The sequence below is a fragment of the Panulirus ornatus genome, chromosome 11 (genome assembly GCF_036320965.1).
Source record: "Panulirus ornatus isolate Po-2019 chromosome 11, ASM3632096v1, whole genome shotgun sequence".
In the NCBI taxonomy this organism is placed as follows: domain Eukaryota; kingdom Metazoa; phylum Arthropoda; class Malacostraca; order Decapoda; family Palinuridae; genus Panulirus; species Panulirus ornatus.
The window spans coordinates 13,251,449-13,274,093 of record NC_092234.1 but is presented as its reverse complement, the minus strand read 5'-3'; the positions used below and the strand labels follow the sequence as shown (position 1 = coordinate 13,274,093).

Here is a 22,645-nt window from a genome sequence, read left to right as displayed (position 1 = left end):
AGTAGACGTGCTCCAGCAGAAGCAGTATGAGCGCCAGCAGGACCCCGGAGAACAGCAGGAGGTAAGCGGAGAGGAACTGCTCCAGCGCCAGCGGCTCCGAGGCTCGCTTGTTCTGCTTCTTGGGCTTGCAGGCGCCCGTCAGCCAGAAGCGCTGGATGCGCTCCATGTCGCCTGGTGGGAAACGGGGGTGGAGGAGGGGGAAGAAAAATAATAAAAACACGTTAGATGTGACGTCAGGTTCCGGGAGGTGGGGGCAAAGCGGGGGCCCCCTTAGGGAGGGGGGGGGGTTGCCATGGAGAGAAAACGGCGTTCTGGTACACGACTGAGGGACCTGGAAAACGTAGAACGATCAGGTGAATCTAGTCGTATGGTTGGTATCCAGGTCCACCAGTGTGACACCTGATGGTCTATGACGAGGTCATCTGCTGGAGGATAGTACATGGGGAGGACAGATAACATGAGACCTGATGGTCTATGACAAGGTTGTCTGGTGGAGGACAGTACATGGGGAGGACATAACATGAGACCTGATGGTCTATGACGAGGTTGTCTGGTGGAGGACAGTACATGGGAAGGACAGATGACACAAGACCTGATGGTCTATGACAAGGTTATCTGGTGGAGGACAGTGTGTGGGAGGGAGAGATAACAGAAGACCTGATGGTCTATGAAAAGATTATCTGCTGGAGGAGAAGACCTGATGGTTTATGACAAGGTTGTCTGCTGGAGGACAGCACATGGGAAGGACAGATAACAGAAGACCTGATGGTCTATGAGGAAGTTATCTGCTGGAGGACAGTACATGGGAAGGAGACAGAACAGGAGGTCTGATGGTTTGCGACGAGACTGTCAGCTGGAGGACAGTATATGGAGATCAATAGATCGATAGACAAATAGACAAATAGATGGATAGATAGATAGATAATAAATTTCTCAGGGGAAAGGCTCTGGGTCGTTTTACAAACCCAACCTACAGAAACTGCACTGGACAGACGGATCATCCACAGCAACCTGAGGTTGGCAACGGCGCGAGCAGCGACGGGGGAGTAAGCCGAGTCCCCTGGTTTCACTCACCGTTGTCCTTGTAAGACATGAGCTTCTCGTTGAACTGCGCCGTGTGCTTGGAGCCCCTGGGGAAGGCGATGCCGTAGCCAGTCATGTGGTACCAGGAACCCACCGTCAGCAGTGTACATTCGTCGTCCTGCCCTACCAGGTAGTCCAGGACGGTGGCGTCGTAGATGAAGGCGTCCTGCTCCCTGTGGGGGGATGGAGGCGCGGGGAGATACTGCGTTAGTCTCGGTGGGGTGGGAGATATGGGGAGTATACCCTGGGGAGGAAGAGGAGGAGGAGGAGGAGGGTGGTGAGGGGAGGAGAAGAGGGGAAGAACACAACCCTGTCAATAGAGGGGAAAGAGGTGATGGTGGTTGGAGGGGGGGAAGAAGAAGATGGGGAGGTCGTCCTCCGTCCCTAGTAGGGGAGAGAGAGAGAGAGAGAGAGAGAGAGAGAGAGAGAGAGAGAGAGAGAGAGAGAGAGAGAGAGAGAGAGAGAGAGAGTGGGTGGGGTGGGGGTGTGGGGCTCTGCTGGCACATTAAACGCGATACCAAAAATACCTGGCGTTCGGCAGTCTCCCCCACACCACTGTACCATTACCCCTCTGTAACCCTCTGCTGTACCATTACCCTCTGTAACCCTCTGCTGTACCATTACCCCTCTGTAACCATCTGCTCTACCATTATCCTCTGTAACCATCTATTTTACCATCACCCTCTATAACAACCATCTGCTGTAGCATTACCCCTCTGTAACCATCTGCTGTACCATTATCCTCTGTAACCCTCTGCTGTACCATTACCCCTCTGTAACCAACTGCTGTACCATTATCCTCTGTAACCATCTATTTTACCATCACCCTCTATAACAACCATCTGCTGTAGCATTACCCCTCTGTAACCAACTGCTGTACCATTATCCTCTGTAACCCTCTGCTGTACCATTACCCCTCTGTAACCAACTGCTGTACCATTATCCTCTGTAACCATCTATTTTACCATCACCCTCTATAACAACCATCTGCTGTAGCATTACCCCTCTGTAACCATCTGCTGTACCATTATCCTCTGTAACCCTCTGCTGTACCATTACCCCTCTGTAACCAACTGCTGTACCATTATCCTCTGTAACCCTCTGCTGTACCATTACCCCTCTGTAACCCTCTGCTGTACCATTACCCCTCTGTAACCCTCTGCTGTACCATTACCCCTCTGTAACCATCTGCTGTACCATTATCCTCTGTAACCATCTGCTGTACCATTACCCCTCTGTAACCCTCTGCTGTACCATTACCCCTCTGTAACCCTCTGCTGTACCATTACCCCTCTGTAACCCTCTGCTGTACCATTACCCCTCTGTAACCCTCTGCTGTACCATTACCCATCTGTAACCCTCTGCTGTACCATTATCCTCTGTAACCAACTGCTGTACCATTACCCCTCTGTAACCCTCTGCTGTACCATTACCCCTCTGTAACCCTCTGCTGTACCATTACCCCTCTGTAACCCTCTGCTGTACCATTACCCCTCTGTAACCATCTGCTGTACCATTACCCCTCTGTAACCATCTGCTGTACCATTATCCTCTGTAACCATCTGCTGTACCATTACCCCTCTTTAACCCTCTGCAGTACCATTACCCTCTGTAACCCTCTGCTGTACCATTACCCCTCTGTATCCCTCTACTGTACCATTACCCTTCTGTAACCCTCTGCAGTACCATTACCCTCTGTAACCCTCTGCTGTACCATTACCCCTCTGTATCCCTCTGCTGTACCATTACCCCTCTGTAACCCCCTGCCTCATCCCACACTCTGCCCTGGGCGAAGCTCTCCCCTCCTAAGCTTCTGTCTATCTTTACGTCATCTGTGATTTCAATTTCTAATTTCCTGGAATGGGATTACGGTCGACAATCCTGCATACATCGGCCACAAACGCGTCCTTAGCTCATAACCAGCGTACTTAAGTGAAGCATGGACTTCCACACACTTACATAAGTGCTTCTAAATTCTCCCCCACTTTACACGAAGATACATTAAGTGAAGCCATGGGAATATCATAAGTAATACCTCGAGGTTTTAGGAGGGATATTGAAGGAGAAGTATTACAATATAGTCAACATGACGGAATTTCAAAGAAAATGGTGAATGATGACCAGAGACTTGTCTAATTCGTCTTCTCACTCTACATAGTTCATTAGATTCTTAGTTACATGTTCCTGATGGTCTAATTTTATTGTTCTTAAGGTGAGAAATCCATCTTAAGCCACCTATCATAACATCATCATCATTGAAACTACGAGTATAAACAGAAACCCGGAATCTAAGGAAAATGTGATAAACAGAAAATCGGTTAAGAAAACGTGAATAAAAAGAAAAAAAAACTTGTACGGAGAGAGACCGCGAAGATAACCAGTAACCTCGAATATAGAGAAAGAACTAACAAAAGCTGAAACCCTGACTGTATCGAAAACGTGAATGTAAACAGAATCCCTGAACCAAATGAAAACGTGAATATCAACAAAACTGAAATATAAAGAAAACGTGAACAGAAACAGAAAACCCTGAATGTAAAGAAAACGTGAACACAAACAAAAAACTCCCAATACCAAAAAAAAACTTCGACTATAATCACAAATCCTGAAAGTATATATATATATAAAACGAGAACATCATCATTTTAGAAAACGTGGCTGCGTCAGAGAAGTGGCCACCCTCACCCTTTCTTGATGGCCCTGATGCCGTCGGCAATGTTGGTCTTGTTGTACTGCTTCATGTACTGGAACATCTCCATCTGGTGCTTGGAGAGGATGGTCTCCGTGTTGGTGAAGGGCACGAAGCCAAACTTGAAGGGCGGCTTCTTGAAGAAGGGGTTCTGCAGCTGTTGGTTGGAGAGGAAAAGAAAATGGGTTAAACCTTCTTGAAGAATGGTTTCTTGCAGCTGTTGGTTGGAAAGGCGAAGAAAAGAAAATGGGTTAAACCTTCTTGAAGAAGGGGTTCTTGCAGCTGTTGGTTGGAGTGGAAAAGAAAATGGGTTAAACCTTTTGAAGAAGGGGTTCTTGCAGCTGTTGGTGGAAAGGCGAAGAAAAGAAAATGGGTTAAACCTTCTTGAAGAATGGGTTCTTGCAGCTGTTGGTGGAAGTCGAGGAAAAAAAAGGCTTAAACTAAATGTTTTGATATGAGAGATATACGACGACTGGAGGTGATAGGCAATACTTCCGTGGAAAGAGAAGGTAAAACATTACTACTACGACTGGGAAGCCTCAAGAAGACGCCCAACCGTGTTTATGATCCTGGAACACCTGAAGAAGGCGTTTCCAGTTCGACTAGTGCCTATATAACTCCACCCTGATGGCCTCTTATATGACCCTGGTCCAACGACAGGCCTAAGATTCCCCAGCAACCAATAATCTATTTATCAAAGCCCCTTTGGTCGATCCTGGCGAGGCGAGGGGAAACGTCTCAGGGAACCCCCTTAGCCATGGCGTCATCAAACCCCTTAGTCTCCAGAGGTTCGGTGTAGAACTGAGGGGCGTCTGACAGACAGACAGACAGACAGACGTATAGGATCGTGGCAGACCCACTTTGCAAAGCCTCCGAGATCACTCACGATCCTACAGACCACCTTAACATCTCCCACGGACCCCCCTGAGAATCCCCAGAGGTCTCCGGGTTGTCCCCCATATAATCCCACAGAGCTATAAATCTATCCTGAAACACCTGCCTTGATCCCCACCTAGATCCAAGAGTGACTCCAGTGTTCATCCCATGTCAGCACCCTGAAGCCCCCCAGGGGAAACCCTAGGGAGTAAGAACTGACCCTGAAGCCTCAGGGGAAACTGGGGGGGGGGGGGAGTATTGACCCTGAAGCCCCAGGGGAAACTCTGGGGGGGGGAAAGCACTGACCCTGAAGCCCCAAGGGAAACTCTGGGGGGAAAAGACTTGACCCTGAAGCCCCAGGGGATACCCTTGGGGAGAAGACCTGACCCTGAAGCCCCAAGGGAAACTCTGGGGGGAAAAGACTTGACCCTGAAGCCCCAGGGGATACCCTTGGGGAAAAGACCTGACCCTGAAGCCCCAGGGGAAACCCTTGGGGAAAAGACCTGACCTTGAAGCCCCAGGGGAAACCCTTGAGGAAAAGACCTGACCTTGAAGCCCCAGGGGAAACCCTTGGGGAAAAGACCTGACCTTGAAGCCCCAGGGGAAACCCTTGAGGAAAAGACCTGACCTTGAAGACCCAGGGGAAACCCTTGAGGGAAAAGTACTGACCTTGAAGACCCAGGGGAAACCTTTGAGGGAAAAGTACTGACCTTGAAGACCCAGGGGAAACCCTTGAGGAAAAGACCTGACCTTGAAGCCCCAGGGGAAACCCTTGAGGGAAAAGTACTGACTTTGAAGCCCCAGGGGAAACCCTTGAGGAAAAGACCTGACCTTGAAGCCCCAGGGGAAACCCTTGGGGGAAAAGACCTGACCCTGAAGACCGGGGGGGGGGGGAAAGGGGAGCCCTCCGGGGGAAAGACATGACCTTGAAGAACCACAGAAAAGTCTGGGTGGACTTCATGGAAACCCCTCCCAGGGGATACTTACCCTGTGGTCCTCGATGCCGGAGAGGTCGTGGTACTCCTCCCTCGTGATCATGAAGGCGGCCAGGTTGGCCGTGTAGATGGCCAGGAACACCACGGCGAACATGGCCCAGATGTTGGCCATGAACCTGAGGCAGGGAGGGAGGCAGGGAGAAGACGAGGCAGTTTAGTATTCAGGGTGAGGCAGTTTAGTGCTCAGTGTGAGGCAGTTTAGTGCTTAGTGTGAGGCAGTTTAGTGCTCGGTGTGAGGCAGTTTAGTGCTTAGTGTGAGGCAATTTAGTGTCTCAGAGTGAATCTGTTTAGTGCTCAGTGTGAGGCAGTTTAGTGGTTAGTGTGAGGCAGTTTCGTGTCTCAGAGTGAAGCTGTTTAGTGCTCAGTGTGAGGCAGTTTAGTGTCTCAGTGTGAGGCAGTTTAGTGTCTCAGAGTGAAGCTGTTTAGTGCTCAGTGTGAGGCAGTTTAGTGTCTCAGTGTGAGGCAGTTTAGAGTCTCAGAGTGAAGCTGTTTAGTGCTCAGTGTGAGGCAGTTCAGTGTCTCAGTGTGAGGCAGTTTAGTGTCTCAGAGTGAAGCTGTTTAGTGCTCAGTGTGAGGCAGTTTAGTGTCTCAGTGTGAGGCAGTTTAGTGCTCAGTGTGAGGCAGTTTAGTGTCTCAGTGTGAGGCAGTTTAGTGTCTCAGTGTGAGGCAGTTTAGTGCCTCAGTGTGAGGCAGTTTAGTGTCTCAGTGTGAGGCAGTTTAGTGTCTCAGAGTGAAGCTGTTTAGTGCTCAGTGTGAGGCAGTTTAGTGTCTCAGAGTGAAGCTGTTTAGTGCTCAGTGTGAGGCAGTTCAGTGTCTCAGTGTGAGGCAGTTTAGTGTCTCAGAGTGAAGCTGTTTAGTGCTCAGTGTGAGGCAATTTAGTGTCTCAGTGTGAGGCAGTTTAGTGCTCAGTGTGAGGCAGTTTAGTGTTTCAGGGGGAGGCAGTTTAGTGTCTCAGTGAGGCAGTTTAGTGATCACTGTGAGGCAATTTAGTGTCTCAGTGTGAGGCAGTTTAGTGGTCAGTGTGAGGCAGTTTCGTGTCTCAGAGTGAAGCTGTTTAGTGCTCAGTGTGAGGCAGTTTAGTGTCTCAGTGTGTGGCAGTTTAGTGTCTCAGAGTGAAGCTGTTTAGTGCTCAGTGTGAGGCAGTTTAGTGTCTCAGTGTGAGGCAGTTTAGTGCTCAGTGTGAGGCAATTTAGTGTCTCAGTGTGAGGCAGTTTAGTGGTCAGTGTGAGGCAGTTTCGTGTCTCACAGTGAAGCTGTTTAGTGCTCAGTGTGAGGCAGTTTAGTGTCTCAGAGGGAGGCAGTTTAGTGTCTCAGAGTGAAGCTGTTTAGTGCTCAGTGTGAGGCAGTTTAGTGTCTCAGAGTGAAGCTGTTTAGTGCTCAGTGTGAGGCAGTTTAGTGTCTCAGAGTGAAGCTGTGTAGTGTTCAGTGTGAGGCAGTTTAGTGTCTCAGAGTGAAGCTGTTTAGTGCTCTGTGTGAGGCAGTTTAGTGTCTCAGAGTGAAGCTGTTTAGTGCTCAGTGTGAGGCAGTTTAGTGTCTCAGAGTGAAGCTGTTTAGTGCTCAGTGTGAGGCAGTTTAGTGTCTCAGAGTGAAGCTGTGTAGTGTTCAGTGTGAGGCAGTTTAGTGTCTCAGAGTGAAGCTGTTTAGTGCTCTGTGTGAGGCAGTTTAGTGTCTCAGAGTGAAGCTGTTTAGTGCTCAGTGTGAGGCAGTTTAGTGTCTCAGAGTGAAGCTGTTTAGTGCTCAGTGTGAGGCAGTTTAGTGCTCAGTGTGAGGTAGTTTAGTGGTCATGAGTGCTCAGATGGCTGTATTCAAGACCTGCTCATACAAAACACACATATGATGGAGTCAATATTCTAAATGCCCCACATACACTTATGTGACACACATATATGTGACTCGCACTCCATGTGCACATGTGACTCTTTCATGCTACACACTTATGTGATACGTTAGCATACTCGTGACTGCACATGTGTGTATTATGTGAAATGCAATAATCCTACGTATTAAAAGTGATTCACATATGTGATTAGTAGTGGCTATACACAATCATGTTATATACACATTAAGACTTAAAATACCACAGTACGACCCTTTGAGCGAGGCGGTACGACCTTTGAGTACCACGTAACCTAAGTGTCGTAAAGTTGCGCTCAAGGGTCGTACCGTCGTAACCACATAATGACACTGCGTCGCAATTGGCTTAACAGGGCTTTTTTCAAGTTCTAAGGCTAATTGTTAAGTTTAAGGCTGACAGCCAATCAAGACCATGAGTAAAACACGCCTCCAAGCACTGGGTTGTGATTGGATGATGGGGGCAATGGAAAGGGGCGGAGTTCCTCTGGTGATTACAATTTTTCTTACAAGCTTTCGAATGATTTCGTCTCGTTAAGACGAAGGTAAGTGTGTGAACATGTGCTCGATCAGATGGCCCAAAAAGAGAAAGGAATTCACATCTTGTCAAAGTGAAGATCTACATGTGAATGAAGAACCATTCATTAGTGAACAAGTTAGAAATATAAAGAAATAGTTTGGATACTAAATGGTTATCAGGAAGACTTTGGCAACCGACGTGTGGTCATGTGTGGCGATGGAAGCGTGAAATCTGAGACGAGTGGACGAGGAAGGTGGAGCTAAGGCTATCAGCCCGAGCTCTGATTGGATGGATGAGTAGGGAAGGAGGAGCTAAAGCAAGAAGCCCCGAGTCTTTTAATTGGTTGAAGGGACGAAGAAGGTGGAGTTCGAGCATCGCGATCAGCCAATGAATCATAAAAAAAAAAAAAGCAGGGTTGATGATCTGAACTTTTAATTGGCTGTCGTGCTAACAACAACGCGAAACTGTAATCACCCTGAATGGGGAAACAGAGAGGACAGTTCAACGATTGAACTAAGAGCGATATTCGGTGGAGTTCAGCACGAAACGAGGTGATCCGATCGCAAAATTATGACCCTTGACGATACGATACGACCCTTGGGTATGATGGCATGGCTCTTACCCAGACCTTAATCTAAGGGTTAGATTAATGTCCTCGACGTCACACCATCGTAATTAATGCTCCTTCCGTCCTGTTTCAGAGGTTAATCTCCTTAAAGACATGTGATTTGTAACAGGTACAAAAGAGGGAGGGGCTATCATAGCCTGTGGAACTTTTATTGGCTGCAGCTACAGAGAAGGCGGAGCTAATACATCGTGTGAAACAATGATTGGTTATACCTATACAAAAAGGGCGGAGCTAATACATCGTGTGAAACTCTGATTGGTTATACCTATACAAAGAGGGCGGAGCTAATACAGCCTGATAAACACTTATTGGTTACACCCACAAAATGGGAGGAGCTAACATGAATATGAAAAAAGGTCTGCTATTCTTGCTGAATCATGATTCGTCGTGACAACGAATAATGTGGGGCTTAAAATAAACCGTGAACCGTGATTGGCTGGAGTCACACACACACACACACACAAACAAACAAATCCATTCTTTTGGTCGACATAAAACAAATGGGGTAACTACTCTAGAATTAAATCTAACTGATTTATGAAACATTCCCAGATCTTAAAACTTGAGAGGCGTGAATATATTACAAATTTTTGAACGAGTCTCTTACTAACGGCACAAAACGTCTCGAAAGTACTTACAAACAACACTTAAGTGCACTTAACTGTGTCAGAATTAGGAGGGCAATGACCATTCTCGCACTCGCCTTTTAATGCGTGTGTGCCATTTCCCGCATGAACGGAGTAGCGCTATGAATACATGACTATGATAATTTCTCTCGCTCTTAGTCTTTTAAATGCGTGTTTGCCATTTCCCGCATGAACGAGGTAGCGTCAAGAATAAATGACAGGGGGAAAAAAAAATGTTTGGCTCCTTCGTCTGTTCTCTCGTCTGGATAGAATTTCCAGGGTTGGCTTACCCCACACTACCTGGGAACCCTGCTAAGACAATGAGGACTAATTGTTTTCCCGTCTCCTAACCCCAGGAATACTACTACTACTACTACTACTACAACTACTATTACTACTACTACTGCTACTACTAGTACTACCACTACTACTACTACTACACTACTACTACTACTGCTACCACTACTACTAAAACTATCAGTATTATTATTACTACTACTACTGGTACTACTTCTATTACAACTACTACTACTAATAATAATAATAAAATAAAAAAATGGATATTATCATTGTTATCATTATCACTATTACTATTATTATCATTAGTAGTAGTAGCAGTAGTAGAGTCGTAGTAATTGTAGTAGTAGCAACAGTAGTAGTAGTAGTAGTAGTAGTAGTAGTAGTAGTAATAGTAGTAGTAATAGCAGTAGTAATAGTAGTAGTAGTAGTAGTAGTAGTAGTAATAGTAGTAGTAGTAGTAGTAGTAGTAGTAGTAGTAGTAGTAATAGTAGTAGTAAAAGTAGTAGTAAAAGTAGTAGTAGTAGTAGTAGTAGTAGTAGTAGTAGTAGTAGTAGTAGTAGTAGTAGTAGTAGCAGCAGCAGCAGCAGCAGCAGCAGCAGCAGTAGTAGTAGTAGTTGTAGTAAAAGTAGTAGTAGTAATAGTAGTAGTAGTAGTAGTAGTAGTAGTAGTAGCAGTAGTAGTAGTAGTAGTAGTAGTAGTAGTAGTAGTAGTAGCAGCAGCAGCAGTAGTAGTAGTAGTAGTAGTAGTAGTAGTAGTAGTAGTAGTAGTAGTAGTAGTAGTAGCAGTAGCAGTAAGTGGAGGGGAAGGAGGGTGTGGTGTGTCCACCTACCTGGCAGTGAAGCCCTTGGGACAGTCCACGTGCACTGCTGCCTGGAAGAGCACCGCCCACACCAGCCAGTACGTCCGTAACAGTGAAAACTTGTGGTCACGTGGAGGAGCCACCTGCCGGAGGGTACAGATGGTGTTACGACAGCTGGCGCAGGCCACAGGAGGAGCCAGATGGCTAGACTGTGGATCTCTTAAGGGATGGATTAGCTAGAGGGAGCCATCTGCTGAACGTAAAGATGGTGCTATGAGAGCTGGTGGAGATCACAAGGGAGCCAGATGGCTAGATTGAAGGTTTTGGGAGATCGACCCCCCCTCCCTCTCTCCCGGGGGGAGCCAGCTGGCGACCGAACAAATGGCATATAGCCAGCTGGCTGGGGGTCTAGAGAGACACCATCGAGGAGGGAACCATCTGCCTGTCATACAGATGGTGTTAGGACAAGGGGGGCCACAGAGGGAACTAGATGGCTTGTGGTCAAAGAAAGGAAACCACCTGAGAACAGCACAGGTGGCTCGCCTCTTATATTAAGGGGAAGGGGGGGGGGAACCAGTGAACCCCCCCCTCCCCTGGGGATGGTACACTGGACGAGCCACCTGTAGGGCACACACAGGTGGCGTCCCAGCAGGTGGCTAAACTGGAAATAAATACATATATGTTATTAAGGTCCTACTCTCCAAGTTACTTGTGCCCTAATCAGTAAGTTAAAAACCCTAATCCCGTGTTACGAAGGGCCCCAATCAGTAAGCTCTTAAGAGCCCTAATCCTCGTTACGAAGGTCCCCAATCAGTAGCAAGTTAATAAAAACCCTAATCCTCGGATTACGAAGGGCCCTAATCCCAGAATTGCTTGGATCCTAATCCTTGCGTCACTTGGTCCCTAATTCCCAAGGTATTTAGACACCAATCCCTGTCTCAATTGGGTTCTAATCACATTGTTAATTCCCATGATATCCTTGTCTTCACCTCGTGTTACCTGTGTCCTAATCCTGATTGACAAAGACCCTAATATCATGCTACTTGGGGTCCTAATCCCCACAATGGCCCTAATCCCATGCTACATAGGTCCCAATCACGTTACATGGGGCCCTAATCCCGCTTTACTCGTGTTACAGTCCCACGTTATTTTGGTCCTAGATTGGCATTAAAGCCCTAATCTCCCACAGACCAATTCTGCGTTCATTGCTTATTAGGAATAGCAATTTTGACCCTTGTGTCTGGGGGGATACGATCCATAATCTCTCTCTCTTTCTAACGCCACCGTCCCACTGAAAAAATTCTCTCTCTCTCACCCTTCAAGACATCCTCACCTGTCTATCCTCCCCCCATGCCCTCTTCTCTCTCTCTCTCTCTCTCTCTCTCTCTCTCTCTCTCGACCCAGCCATCAGGCAACAAACCTTGGCCCTCAGGTGGTCCCGGGTCCCTGGGAATCACAAGCCTCCCTCACAAATATTCACAGGCATCAGGGATCCAACAATCACAAGCCTCCCTCACAAATATTCACAGGCATCAGGGATCCCACAATCACAAGCCTCCCTCACAAACATTCACAGGCATCAGGGATCCCACAATCACAAGCCTCCCTCACAAATATTCACAGGCATCAGGGATCCCACAATCACAAGCCTCCCTCACAAATATTCACAGGCATCAGGGATCCTAGCGCCCCAAGTCGACGGGCTTCCCAAAGTAAATTAAGTTTCTCTTGAAAGACACAATAATATATTCCTATCTGAATTTGGAGACTGTTATGTTCACTGCTGTAGTTATTTCTGAAATGTTTATAGAGGGTGAAAGTGCTTTCATCACATTTATATGACGGAGATATTAAGAACGGGAATGTTATACGAATGATAGAGAGAGAGAGAGAGAGAGAGAGAGAGAGAGAGAGAGAGAGAGAGAGAGAGAGAGATGCATCGTTCCTTTAGGTAAGTAAGTCACAAAATTATGGACATGAGCAGAATCATTCTTTTACTTAATCAGTGCACAACAATACGTCCCAGCTCTTAACCTAGAGAGAGAGAGAGAGAGAGAGAGAGAGAGAGAGAGAGAGAGAGAGAGAGAGAGAGAGAGAGAGAGAGAGATCCTCTCATTTAACAGTGCGGCGTTTGCTTCTTAAGTCGTCTTTGTTATAAAGTCGTTCTTTTAGCTTTTGAGAAGTGTTGACACTGGCTCCCAGTCTGTGTGTACGACAGTCTTTTAGCCTAAGATATAATAGCCCGTCCGAGTTCTGGAATTAGACCCATTATTCCTTGAGCTGAAGAAGGGGGTCACAATTGCCCCGAGTACGTAGCAGGCCAAGTGCCTTTACCTCGGCTCAAGTGTGTTGACAAGTGCTCCAAGTTCATCAAGTCTTATAGCATAATACCTTAGGTAAATAGTGCCCCCCCATCCCCGCCTTACTTGCTCCTGAAATACGAGGTTGTAGTGAGGAACAGTGCAGCTGCTGCCTTGCCCCCGCTTGTCAACAACGTTCCTTTAGTTAAACGAACGCTCCCCCCCCCCCCCCCCCCCCCCTCACTCCACGCTTGTCAACACCGTTCCTTTAGTTAAACCGAACGCCTAATCCCCCTCCCCAGCTTGTTAACAACGTTCCTTTAGTTAAACGGAACGCCCCCGCTTGTCAACAACGTTCCTTTAGTTAAACGGAACGCGACACAAGGACGAACTAGACCTTACAGGCTTTTGATACACCACTCCAGCCTATTGAATTCATATACAACTTGGAAGTAATAATACAGGAGGAGGACTGAGAACATCTATATATAAACATCTGAATCAGTCTTTTTTTTTCCCACTCTCTGACCGTCCTCCATCTATCTACCCGTCTGCTTCCCTCATATTTTTCCACTCTCTCACCGTCCTCCATCTATCTACCCGTCTGCTTCCCTCATATTTTTCTACTCTCTCACCGTCCTCCATCTATCTACCCGTCTGCTTCCCTCATATTTTTCTACTCTCTCACCGTCCTCCATCTATCTACCCGTCTGCTTCCCTCATATTTTTTTTCCTTCCATCTATCTCTCTCATAACAGCTTCATCGCCTCACTCACTGCTTCTGATGGTGTGTATATTTATGGTATTCTCACCGTGCACCAGTCACCCTACTACGACAGGGGAGCCGGGTGATTACGGAGGGAGTCAGGGGGAGATAAGAGATAAGAAGGGTGGAAAAGGAAAAGAGATAAATGACACACGAGGAATTAAGCGATAAGGGAAATGGGGAAACAATTCTAAAAATATTTAGTATAGTTTAGGGTTTTAATGTGACCATGGCTGGACAAGCACAAGATACAAGACCAGCAGTTGGCCGGGGGCACATACTTGGGGGGGGTACCAGAGATAAAAGGGGTTCCCAAAACAGATGAAGTTCCAAGACAAAGGGGCCCCCAAGACCAGTGGGGCCCAAGGAAGTTCCAAGACAAAGGGGCCCCAAGATCAGTGGGGCAAAAGGAAGTTCCAAGACAAAGGGGCCCCCCAAGATCAGTGGGGCAAAAGGAAGTTCCAAGACAAAGGGGCCCCAAGATCAGTGGGGCAAAAGGAAGTTCCAAGACCAGTGGAGCCCAAGGGAGGTACCAAGACAAAGGGGCGCCAAGACTAGGTCCTAGGGCAAAGGGAGTCCCTAGATGAGAGGGTTATAAGACAAGGGGGGGGGGGGAGGACCAAGATAAGAGGGGCACAATACTTGGAGGGCCCGAAACCATGAGACCACAGAGTCTTTCCACGTCAGTGACACACCATCATGGCGTCCAAGGCTTGTGCCGTCCTTCTCATGGGTCGTATCTTGGTGTTCAAGGGTCGGACAGTCGTATGCAAGGCCGTAAGGTCGTGTTCAAGGGTCGTACCGCCGTGCTCAAAGGCTCGTACTGTCGTCTAAGGCCGTAAGGTCGTGTTCAAGGGTCGTACCGCCGTGCTTAAGGTTCGTACTGTCGTCCAAGGCCGTAAGGTCGTGTTCAAGGGTCTTACCGCCGTGCTCTAGGCTCGTATTGTCGTCCAAGGCCGTAAGGTCGTGTTCAAGGGTCGTACCGTCGTGCTTAAGGCTCGTATTGTCGTCCAAGGCCGTAAGGTCGTGTTCAAGGGTCGTACCGCCGTGCTCAAGGCTCGTACTGTCGTCCGAGGCCGTAAGGTCGTGTTCAAGGGTCGTACCGCCGTGCTCAAGGTTCGTACTGTCGTCCAAATGCCGTAAGGTCGTGCTCAGGGGGCGTGGCGTCTTGCTCCAAGGCTAAGCTGTCGTGCTCAAGACCCGCCCCGCCCCGCCCCGCCCCGTGGTTGAGGGGCGGCAGAACTTTGGGGCGGTGTAAGGCAAACATTGATCCGTCCCCAGAGGTGGCAGGGTGGCCACAAGGTGTCCCGCCCTCGACGACCATGGCCAAGGATGGTAGGGCCAAGTGATCCCAGCTGGCGACTACGGCCAAGGACTACCCTGTCAAAGACGGTATGGCCAAGGACCCCAGCTGGCGACTAAGGCCAAGGACCATCCTGTCAAAGGTGGTGGGCCAAGGACCCCAGTTGACGACTAAGGCCAAGGACTATCCTGTCAAAGACGGTGGGCCAAGGATCATGGCCACAAAGACTACGGCCAGGAACTGTGGCCAATGATGAGAAACCTCTCTCTTCCTATCCTACGGCGGGTAGTGCTCCTCTAGGAGGGGGGGAGAGATCCTGCCCCCTCCCCCTTTTATCCCCTTTCCCACATACACAACACCTTCTCCAAACGTTCTAATATAGGAGGGAGGGGTGGGGGAAGGAACACGTTCTAATTGGTGGGTTATGGAGGGGAATATGGTTCAAAAAGGGGTATATGGAAAGCTTCTGTGATGGTGGGGAAGGGGAGGAACTTATAGAATGGGAAAGAGCAAGCTAAAAGGCGAGGGACGAAACATAGAAAAAAAAAAGAGAAACGTATGAAACAAAGATAAAACGTCGTAGATGGAGGAAACGTTCAGCAACGTGGGGGGGAGGGGGGAGGAACGATTCATGTGGAAAACTTTCTATAACGGGAGAGAATGGAAGAAAACGTTCTCGAAGTAGTTAACGTTCAACGAGAAAAACGTAGCAAGGTGAACATTGTTTCTTAGGGAAAAAATATATAAAAAAAAAAAGTGGGGGGGGGGGACGTTTATAACAGGTGGGAAAAAAATATTCACTGAAAGGATAAAACAAAATAAATAATAATAAATAATAAAGAACGGTTAACACCTGTCTGAAACTTGTATGGACAGATCTCCCGTTTATTGTCAACAGACAGTGGATTATATATATATATATATATATATATATATATATATATATATATATATATATATATATATATATATATATATATATATATATATATATATGGGGATAGGGGAGAAAGAATACTTCCCACGTATTCCCTGCGTGTCGTCGAAGGCGACTAAAAGGGAAGGGAGCGGGGGGCTGGAAATCCTCCCCTCTCATTTTTTTTTTTTTATTTCTCCTAAAGAAGGAACAGAGAAGGGGGCCAGGTGAGGATATTCCCTCAAAGGCCCAGTCTTCTGTTCTTAACGCTACCTCGCTAATGCAGGAAATGGCGAATAGTATGAAATATGTATATATATATATATATATATATATATATATATATATATATATATATATATATATAGTGCCCGTCAGACAGACAAAAAGGGTTGGGGGTACGGGAGGACATGGGGGGGGGGAATGGGGGACGGGTGGGAGGGAGGACATGGGGGGGGGGGGAATCATTTCCAGACGTCATCATCATCAAATTCCAGCAGTGTTTATTTACATGTGTGACGTCACAACCAAAGTCTGGATCCCACACTGGAATGTCGATTTTAATGATTCTTTTTTTTTTTTTCCTTTTTAGTTCTCTTCTTCCACCTCTCGAAACCCAACAGTCACGGCCGTTAGGTTTCTCTTTCGAAACCCCCCCAAAAAATTTATCAATTTGTGACGAATCTAGATCCTCTCTCTCTCTCTCTCTCTCTCTCTCTCTCTCTCTCTCTCTCTCTCTCTCTCTCTCTCTCTCTCTCTCTCTCACACAGATAACACTTCAACGTCACTTTTTTTGGTTGAGCGAGAAAGAAAAACAATGTGGGAAAAAATTTCATAAAAATTTACATTTGCATTAAAAAAATAAATTTGCAATTTTTTGTTTTCTTCAATTTGCATTGTTGGGTGGAGTTTTGTTCTGCCTCCTTCGTATTTTTATAAAAATGTATGACTTTACAAGTTCAATGACCTTAAAGAATTATATATTCATTTATGTCAAGTAAAATATAAACTTTGCAAAGGAAGAATACATATCCAACGATTTACATTTTAAATAAATAAAAAAAAAAGATTCGCGAGGTCTCATTTTTAATGTTTGGAGTGTTGGGGAAAAGCTTCGCACAGATGACGAATTTATATTTTCTCTTTATGAATATCTAATCAAAAAGACGTGCCACGAGCAGGTTCATCATGAGTCTTATCTATTCACAGAGGAGCCATTTGTGTTTATCTATAACTAATGTTTGTCATTTGACAATAACGTCGAGTTTCAGTCATCCGTCTGGCAACGACGTACTTTACCATTGCTCCGCCCACCAATACAGTTGCCACTTATCACCAATGAGATATGAATTAATCACCCACAATCTTCCTGCCGGCAGTTGAGCCAGAGGGAGAGGTGTGTGAGGGAAAATTGCCTCCTTGCTTCGGTACACTGACACAGCCACTACTTTTAGACCATCAAAAAACATCCTCATTTCGGACCAGATGGTCTTCCGTTACCCGCCATTCCATGTAATTACTTCGGCTTATCACTGCTAAGATTACCACAACTAGGAATTATATTACCATGATTACTAGGAATTATATTACTATGATTACTTCAAGTGCTATTTTCACCAATATTTATAACAGTAAAATGCCATTATTATATTCATTACAGCCAACAGCACCACAAACAAGATACTGCTACTCCAACGATTATAAGTAATACTAATATCACTACTATACATGCTATAAGTACGACTATTACTACTAAAAACTACTACTACTATTACACCTGCTGCTATTTATAAGTGTACTACTACCCCTACCACTATTACCACCTCGAATGCTGCTCTTATTACTTATATTATTCTCTGAAGAGCCTTACTGGTCTATACCATGAGACATCGACCAGGATAGAGTCTTCAGCCCCTGGTCTATACCATGAGACATCGACCAGGATTGAGTCTTCAGCACCTGGTCTACACCATGGCTTGTGCTGGTCGACTGTAGGAAGGAAGACCGTTGTAGAAAACGTGGCGAGGCATCTCGGTTTGACTTGTAGCGTCGCGTTTTCGACCAAGTTACGAGAATGATCAACGAAAACCAAGTTAAATGTTGTACTTGGAATTACTCCCTTGTAATCACATACCTGTACGTTGTGGGGTGAGGGAGCTATACACTAACAGGGGTCTCCCATCTCGCTAACTTTTCCTGCAGTCGTAGACCATATTCCATTTCTGTAACTTCTCCTCATTCACTATCTCGTAATGCATTTCATTCATCCACAAGTCTTGTCGTCCTACAACAGCACTGCTATACATTTTCTTCAAGGGGTTCAGCCTAACATCATATTATGGTCTCTGGTTTTGTTCTATCCCCACTAGAACAATGACCTGCTGGCGTCTTGTTCTTGGATCAAAATGTTAAAAGAGTGATCAAATCACTCCTTACTCTTCTCTCTCTCTCTCTCTCTCTCTCTCTCTCTCTCTCTCTCTCCCTCTCTCTCTCTTAGTTTGTTTGTCTCTTCCTCAATTCCTGAGGTTCTCGTCTCTCTCAAACACCTCTTCCCCCCTCCCCACACCACTCCACTAAATCCCCCCCCCCCCCCCCGTCACACATACCACTCCACTAAGGAAGGTAAACAAAGACTATAATGATGCTGACTGTCTCTGTGAAAATGTTGCAGAGGAGACTGCTCTCTCTGTCTCTCTCTCTCTCTCTCTCTCACACACACACACACACAGAGGGAAGTGTATAAAATAAACTAGGGACTACTTTGCCACTGCCGTCAAATTCCAACCTTATAATATATATATATATATATATATATATATATATATATATATATATATATATATATATACATATATATATATATATATATATATATATATATATATATATATACATATATATATATATATATATATATATTATTGAAGTAGAGGTGATGTCTGCCACAACTGGCTGGAGTAATAGAGTTTAATCCATACGTTTATACACAAGTGTTTTCCTCATTGGACAAGAAAACGGACTGCCATGTCCCCTGCTGCTCTCTCCCGTACGCTGATTGGCCGGCCGGCTCTCTTGGGCCTCTAACATCTGGTGGCGCCACCTAGGCACGGGCAACGGCGAGGGTAGCCTTCCATGAGCGGTAGAGACAGGGGGCGGGTCTGAGAGACCCGGCCCACCAATCAACGGACGGGAGACTTGGGCAAGAACACAGGCTGACGGTTGAGCGCATCGCTGATCTGTAGACTGTAGTCCTCGCTAGTCCACTGAGGAAGACACTGTATTTCTAGCTAGTCCACTGAGGGAAACACTGTATTTTTCGCTCGTCCACTGAGGAAGACACTATTTCTCGCTAGTCCACTGAGGAAGGTAGTTGTGTGGAAACGTATGGAATAAACTCTATACTCCAGCCTTGTGTGTCTGTTATCATCTTTAACATATGTTGTTCTGGAAGTACTGTATATATATATATATATATATATATATATATATATATATATATATATATATATATATATATATATGACTTGTTTACCAAAAGGCGTCCTAGTTACGTCTCTTCGTTGTATATCATCTGACTTATGTTACTCCCCTGATGATGTGATTATTACACGAGAGTACACTTGGGAACTTCTCGTGTTTCATTTCCCCGTGGACTCACAGGAATATATATTATATTATATTATATTATATATCTATATAATAGCTTGGGTACCCGGCGGTGCACAGGAAAAATATAATGTCTTTGGCGACTCTGGACCTCTGAGAGTTGGCCTTTGTAGCCCTCTAAGGCCAGACGCTAATCTCGGGCCGCGCCTTTGATCGTGTGGTGCCTCCATTATAGTGTGAGGCTGTGCTGGCCCGCCTCTCCTACACGACGAACGCTGGACTAAAGTGTAAATTTATTTTTTCATCTTTTTTTTGAAGGTTCTTTTGGAGGAGTGGTCGGTGGGTGGGTGGGGGCCCATTCCTGACCTCAAAACGGCCCTCAAAGCCAAGGGAGCTTTAGCTTTCATCCTCTGCCTCCAATTATGAAGTACCTTAAGCTTAAAATCTTAGACCTCTGGGTACTGGTCTTTGGCCTTGAGTGACTATGACAAACGAACAAAGGCACAAACACGAGAAAACATTGTGTGGGTGGTTCCTGGAAACTGCCCCATTTTTTTTTTTACATACGTCCTCCCAAAATTTGGGGCCTGTAGGTGCTATATATATATATATATATATATATATATATATATATATATATATATATATATATATATATATATATTCCTACGAGTCCACGGGGAAAATGAAACACGATAAGTTCCCAAGTGCACTTTCGTGTAATAATCACATCATCAGGGGAGACACAAGAGAGAAATGTAAGACAGTTGATATACATCGAAGAGACGAAACTAGGACGCTGATTTACCGTCTGTGGTCAGATGGGAATACACCATTATCGAGAACCTACTCCTTCCAAAAGAGTGCATCAATTCTGTGTGTGTGTGTGTGTGTGTGTGTGTGTGTGTGTGTGTGTGGAGGGCACGGGGTTACGTCCACGGCCGGAAATAAGCCACCTCCTCCTCCTCCTCCTCCTACAGCGAGGTTGCATCACTGACAGTACAGCCTCGTCTGAGAACTTCCCAAGGCAAAAAAGGTCTCCCCTCCCCCTCTCATTACCCTGCTCCTGGAAGTAGCGCAACCTTGGAGCAGCAATAGAGCTTCTGGAAAGAGTTAAAGAGTTCCTAAGCAACGCCAGGGGAGAGAGAGAGAGAGAGAGAGAGAGAGAGAGAGAGAGAGAGAGAGAGAGAGAGAGAGAGAGAGAGAGAGAGAGAGAGAGAGAAGGAAGTAGCTTTTTAAGTGTTTACATCAAGTGTTCCCTCGGGCCATCCTTGCTTAATGGTCGCCAGAGAGAAGGAGGGGAAGGGAGGGAGGGAGGGGGGGCGGGCAGACGGACTCATGTGGGGTGGGAGGGAGGAAAGAAGGAAGGAGGAGGAGGAGGAGAAGGAGGGGGAGGTACTACATCAGGAGGCTAGACGGTGAGGGGCTATAGGGAGGGGGAGGGGTTGGGGGTGAAGGTGGGGGGGAACAATTGGTGGACAAGGGAGAGGCGGCGGGGCTTTGTATGGAGGGGTGAGGGAGGGTTGGGTAATAATACTGAGGACGTTATACGAGTGCGCGAAAATGGCGGGGCTGACAACGCTATCCAGTGCACACACAATGCACCACCCTCATTCTTGTTGCGAGTCTGCGTATGATTCGTAAGAAAGAGAGGTGAGAGGAGGAGGGGAGATCAATAGTGTGTGTACTGGGTAGAGAGTTACAGGACATAAATGAGGAATAATTTCGTCCCGTTAATACAGTTATCATTATCTCTAAAGTGTGTGTAAACGAGACAGTGGAGACCTATTCACTTTAAAAAGTCCAGTATTGGAAGGTCCTTGACCAGTGTGTCTCGTGCAAAGGATAATCTACTCTCGTCTGTAATCTGTGCAAATACAGACAACTGAAGCTGCCTTGTGAATTTCTGACCGAAGTATTGTGGACATTCTTGGAGGCTACATTCATCCTCCCACTGCCTATATACACTGGCCATATACTGAGTTAATGTCTCATACTCTGCTCTCCCCCTGAGGCTGTGGTCTTACATAAAACAGCTTGGCACATATTGGGTTTCATTCTTCCTCTCCATTATGATCAAATACTTAAGATCTCCTGCGTTTTATCTCATATATATATATATATATATATATATATATATATATATATATATATATATATATATATATATATATATATATATATATTCTTATGAGTCCACATGGAAATAAAACACGATAAGTTCCCAGGTGCACGTTCGTGCAATAATCACACCATCAGGGAGGATACAAGAAATATAATTCAGTTGATATACAACGAAGGACGTAGCTAGGAAGCCATATTGGTTTCAATACCACTAAGTCGCTTCAGGTCTTATTCCTTGAACTTGGTGAGGATCATAAGTCCTGTTTCTGAGTACTCCAATCGTATGTTCTACTGTATCCCAGACCTTCACTGCTCTTCAGCGTAGTCTTGTGGTGCAACGAACCGTCTCCCTCGTTGGAATGGTCTGTTATAGTTTTCCTGCTTATGGAAATCTCCGACTGGCGGCAGAACTTGAGGCTCAATTCTGGACGTTTGATCACATGTTGATCAATTGATCAGACCATGAGCAGACGATGCTCAACCGCAGGAGGGAGCAGTAGCCCTAGCTTGATTCATCATTATTCTAGTCTTGAGATGTCTCAATGGGTATGGTTTGAGAGCAATGGGTAGGGTTTGAGAGCAATGCCCTTTTGCCTAGTATGCTTTTATTATCATCTTTTATCTTATCTTTCTTTAGGGTAAGTCCCGGTAGAGTGCCTCTCTGTCTTTGAAGTCTTTACGGTAAACGTTATCAGTTTTTAATTCCATGGTATCTACTCCGTGCTGGTAGTATTATATCAGATTTAAATATAGTCCTCTGTGTGTTCTGCATTTCTTGTCGTACAACACAACGATTCCTTCCGCTTCCCCAAGGGTCCTTCTCTGACGAGTGGCTTTCCATCTTCCTTCGTCATGGTCGGTTTTATGTATGTGACGTCCTACGCATTATCTGCAATGTTGTTATCTGCAGCTGTAGTAGACATACAGAGCTGGAGACAGTATACTGCCTTAGGGAACTACAGCATGAAAGTTGCATTTTGATCCCCAGTATGTCATAATTTGCATCTGTAACGTCAGTCCTTCACACTATGAAAAAAAAAGAGCCCAATTCTTACAATTATGTCTGTGAGGTCGAGAGAGAGGACAGATTCCCCTCTGTGTCTCAGCCCGTCGTGATGCCACCAGCAGACCCTATCAAAGACTCTGGCAGCGATTCGTGAAGACCAGCAGGTGACGGTGGCTTTTGTGGGTGGGTGGGTGGCTGGGTGTGTGTGTGTGTGTGAACTTTCGTGCCATTGTTTCTGCGGCTACCGCTACTGCTTG

General features: G+C 46.0%; 1 protein-coding gene across 1 annotated transcript in view; it reads right to left on the bottom strand.

Moving 5' to 3' along the window:
• The window catches only part of LOC139751283 (glutamate receptor ionotropic, NMDA 2B-like), a 461,671-nt gene that overhangs the window by 98,648 nt on the left and 340,378 nt on the right, over positions 1-22,645 (bottom strand). Inside the window, exons 10-14 of the mRNA XM_071666604.1 lie at positions 10,398-10,510; positions 5,636-5,759; positions 3,769-3,929; positions 1,075-1,256; positions 1-171 (exon numbers count right to left, since the gene is read on the bottom strand). The exon at positions 1-171 is cut by the window's left edge and continues 65 nt beyond it. Of these exons, the coding sequence (XP_071522705.1) occupies positions 1-171; positions 1,075-1,256; positions 3,769-3,929; positions 5,636-5,759; positions 10,398-10,510 (751 nt within the window). The remainder of the gene's footprint in view (positions 172-1,074; positions 1,257-3,768; positions 3,930-5,635; positions 5,760-10,397; positions 10,511-22,645) is intronic.